Source organism: Pipistrellus hanaki (assembly GCF_964339955.1).
Source record: "Pipistrellus hanaki genome assembly, chromosome: X".
Taxonomy (NCBI): domain Eukaryota; kingdom Metazoa; phylum Chordata; class Mammalia; order Chiroptera; family Vespertilionidae; genus Pipistrellus; species Pipistrellus hanaki.
In genome coordinates this window covers 56,582,063-56,586,548 of record NC_140524.1, presented here as the reverse complement: position 1 = coordinate 56,586,548, position 4,486 = coordinate 56,582,063, and the positions used below count along the sequence as shown (strand labels likewise).

Below are 4,486 nucleotides of genomic sequence, written 5' to 3'. Positions count from 1 at the left end.
AAGTATTCCCTAACTTATGATGACTAAATGACAAAGCACAAATCCTATAATAAAATAACATAAAGGTTAACCTAACTTTAATATTTTTACTCATTTGAAATGAATAATTCAACACATTTTATTTTTTTATTCACTACTTGTATTCTGTGAGCAGGTTTAGATAGTGAATGTGAGTAATTAGGTTATTTTCTACATCAGTATATCAAATCATCTCTGTGGACTTTTCTGTTTCCATAGAAATATCAAAATATCTTCCAACTAAATATTTAAAAGATGATAGCCTGTGAAATTTTATTCATATACAGATAGGTAATTTTTGTCATTCATAAAAATGGGCTAAAATATGTTCCTTACCTTTCAATGAAAAGTAAACACTGTTTTTTTGGGTTGTACCAAGGGAGTTGTTCTGTAGCAGAAAAGAATCCTGTAAATAAAAATAACGCATACCTGTTTTTAAAGTTCATTTTTCAAAAGTTTATTCACATATTAATGGACTTGTAAATCATACTGCAGTTTGGCTAGAATTCACAATGTTAGAAGGAAATTGGTGGCAGAAGACATTGTAAAGTATACCCTGATTGAGGACGCACTTTCACTAGCACAAATCCCCACTCCCATCTTGCTGTTCCTGGAATTAAAAACTGCTGCAAAAAAAGTATAGATCAAACAGTCTGCCTTTAAATAATACTACCTAACAATGAATACTCTTTTATTTTATCTGCAAGGCTGTTGTTAGCATTGAGAAAGGCTACTAGGCAAGTCATCAGCAAAGTTGGGGTATATTATATGCCAGCTTAAAAAGAGAAATATAGTAAAAATGGTGTAACTGACTCACGACAACATGGGTTCGCAAACCTTGTAGATGGATATAAACCAGGCTTGCCAAACATCACAGACAGCACTTATTAAAACTGCTATGTGGAATGAAATATGCCTGCTTTCTAGCCCCTCCCTCCTTTGCCAATAAACGACTGCCCCTTTATTTTCAGTGTAAAAACACATGCTTATAGAATACTTCGATAAAGAGATTTTAAAAAGCATACATAATCACACTGCCCAACGATGCCATTTGGAGTATTTTCATCCAATTGTTTAAAAACAGATTTTTGTGAGAGGCCAAACAGGAGTTCTGGATGGGCGGACGGGAGGATACTCCTCTTCCCTTGTTAGAAACAATGGCTAGTATTTTTACCACTTATCTAAGCGTTTCCTTTAAAATTATGAAACTATAAAATAGAATTTTGAGGGGAAAAACGTCTTCAGGGTTGTGTGCCTCAGCTACCCGGGAGCGAGGAGCGGCTGGGAAGGTGGGCGGAGCCTGGACGGTATGTTTGGTCTTTCATTGGGCTTAGCTATTGTCAATCAAGCTTGCCCAGCAAATGAGGTGCTAGCTAAAGGAACACTGGGAACTAAATTAACGGGAAGGTAGAACTGAAAGAAGAGGAGGATTGCGATCAAAACATTGGAGAGATCTCGGGGTCTCACTGCACCATCCAGCTGCCTCAGGCCTCTGTCCGCTGCTGTGGCGACCCGGGAGAGCGTTGTCATCGCTGCTCTAGCACAGGTCTCCACTGCCACTGCTAGCTACCTTCACGCGATCGATCGCCGCTGTCCAGCTGTCCAGCCAGCCAGCCCTGCGCTACTGCTGCAGTTGCCGCACAGCCTTCTCATCCCGAACCTCTGCCACCCAAGCATCCGTGAGTCATTTTCTGTCCTTCTCTGGGCGCGTGGTTTCAGCGGTAGTTGTCACCTTAAGAGGTTTGCAGGCTTGTAAAATGGCAGAAGCAGATCTTAACATGGTCTCGGAACCTGCTGCCCAGGGGGTCGCTGAAGAGGTGAAGGCTTGCTTGGCTAGTGATTCTGGGGAAGAATCTGACAGCAGTAGCTCTAGCGGCAGCACTGGTAGCAGCAGCAGCAGCAGCAGCAGCAGCAGCAGCAGCAGCAGCAGTACCAGCGGCAGCAGTAGTCTCAGCCTTTTACAAGGAAAGAGGAGGGTGCCTGAGCCTTCTAGAAGGGCGCGGTGGGCTCCATCGGGTAACAGTTTTGTGGATCGGCTGCCACAGGCGGTTCGAAATCGTGTGCAGGCGCTCAGAAACATTCAAGATGAATGTGACAAGGTAGACGCCCTATTCTTAAAGGCAATTCATGGTCTTGAAAGAAAATATGCCGATCTCAATAAGCCTCTATATGATCGGCGATCTCAAATCATAAATGCAGAATATGAGCCCACAATAGAAGAATGCGAATGGAATTCAGATGATGAGGTGTTCAGCAGTGATGAAGAGGTGCAGGATGACAGCCCTAGTGAAATGCCTGCCTTAGAGGGTGAGGAAGAAGAGGATCCTAAAGAAAAACTCAAAGTAAAGGCTGAAGATACGGAGGTTCCTAAAGAAGTTCCTGAGGCAAAGGCTGAAGAAAAAGCCCAGTCCAAAGATCTGGAGGCAAAGACTGAAGTAAATGAAGATCCTAAAGAAGTCCCCCAAGCAAAGGCAGAGGAGAAAGAACAGTCTAAAGCAGCTGAGGGTAAGGAAAGGGCCACAATAAAAGAGGCTCCTAAAAGGGTTCATGAGGTCAGGCCTAAAGAAAGAGTGAATCTGAAAAGAGCTCGCAAGGGAAAGCCTAAGAAAGAAGATCCTAAAGGCATCCCCAACTATTGGCTGACTGTTTTAAAGAATGTTGACAAGCTCCGGCCCTTGATTCAGAAGTATGATGAGCCCATACTGAAGTTCTTGTCAGATATTAGCTTGAAGTTCTCAAAACGTGGCCAGCCTATAAGTTACACATTTAATTTTTATTTTCTGCCCAATCCATACTTCAGAAATGAGGTGCTGACCAAGACCTATATAATAAAGTCAAAGCCAGATTACAATGATCCTTTCTTCACTTGGGGATGGGAAATCTATGACTGCAAAGGTTGTAAGATAGATTGGAGAAGAGGAAAAGATGTTACCTTGACAACCACCTACAGTCGCACAACTGCCACTGGAGAAATTGAGTACAAGCCAAGAGTGGTTCCCAATTCATCATTCTTCAATTTCTTCAGCCCTCCTGAGATTCCTAAGGTTGGAAAGCGGGAGCCTCGACAAGATGCTATCCTTGATGAAGACTTTGAAATTGGGCAAATTTTACATGATAATGTCATTCTGAAATCAATCTATTACTTTACAGGAGAAGTCAAGCGTATCTATTACAATAATAAAGATTATGGAAACAGGAAATACCAAAAATAAAGAGCCTGCCTGAAAAATTTTTCAAGATCTCAAAAGTTCAAGAAGAAGTGAAACCTGTTCTATCACCTCATCACTAGTATTCCTTACAGTCTTGTGGTTTTGTATTTTCTTAGTAGTCTAAAAAAATTATCTTAAAGTGTCTAAGTATCAGTTTATTCTATATAGCTTGTGGCAGTGTGATATTCTCCAAAACCTGTAAACTTCTGTCAGTTATTTAAAGCATGTTAATTTGGTGCTACAGATTTTTTATTTTTGTGAAGTCCTTTTGTCATGTTTCTATTAGAATGTGTCTGTGAAAACTGTCAGAATTAACTGAGATAAATATTTACTTGAACGAAACAATGTTCCTGAAGTACTAATGCAGGTGTTGTTATGTTTTCCAGCCCATAAGTCTAAGGATTTAAATCTGCTTGCACTAGCTGTGCCTTCATTATTTTGCTATAGAAATACAGTACTTATATTAACTAGAACAGTGCATTGTGAAATTTGACTGCTTGCAAAAAATTAGCATATATTTAAGAATGTCCATCCAGACTATATATATATATATGTAACTATGATTTTATTTATGTGACAGTGTTCTATAAATTTATTCACAATGAAATAATTGTTTACCACTGAATAATTGTTTACCACTGAGGTGTTAATATGACATAGTATTTTAAAAAGTTTTCTCATTTTATGCTGTGTAATTGTAAAGTTACTAACAACATTTGTAATATGCTCTAATTTGCCTTTCACTGAAAATTATCACTTTACATCATTTGATATTTTTCATGTACTTCTATTGAAACTTAAAATAAATAAATGTCAAATAAAGTGTATCATGCTGTAAAAATCTAACTATTTCCTTATTATAAAAAGTAGTGCTAATTATAGAAGAAGTAGAAAATACTGAGGAAAATGGAGTTTTAAAATATAACTATTATAACATTGTTCTGTGTTTCCCTGAAAATTCCATTGGTTTTTAGAGTGAGTGGGAGGGGGAGAGGTAGAGAAATGGGACTGGTGAGGAAACAAGACAAGGGAGAAAGAGGAGAAGGGGATATGGGAGGGGGAGGGAAAATGGAGGAAGATGGAAAAAGAGAAACTGAAGAGGGAGGGGGAGAATTAGTTGAGTAGAGTGAGGAGGAGGAAAGAGTAAGGAAATGGGAGGAAAGTATAAGGGGAAGAGGGTGGAAAGGAGGAGGAAGGGAAAAGAGAATGGGGGAGGAAGGCAGGGGTTGAGAGGAGAATGGGGAAAGGGAAGAAGAGGA

At 39.6% G+C, this 4,486-nt stretch overlaps 1 protein-coding gene across 1 annotated transcript; it reads left to right on the top strand.

The window, feature by feature from the left end:
- The first annotated feature begins 1,429 nt into the window (after positions 1 to 1,429).
- NAP1L3 (nucleosome assembly protein 1 like 3) lies at positions 1,430 to 3,967 on the top strand. Its single transcript, XM_084870477.1, has one exon. It carries the CDS (start codon positions 1,776 to 1,778, stop codon positions 3,228 to 3,230), a length of 1,455 nt encoding a protein of 484 aa, XP_084726603.1. The 5' UTR covers positions 1,430 to 1,775; the 3' UTR covers positions 3,231 to 3,967.
- Positions 3,968 to 4,486: the final 519 nt, after the last annotated feature.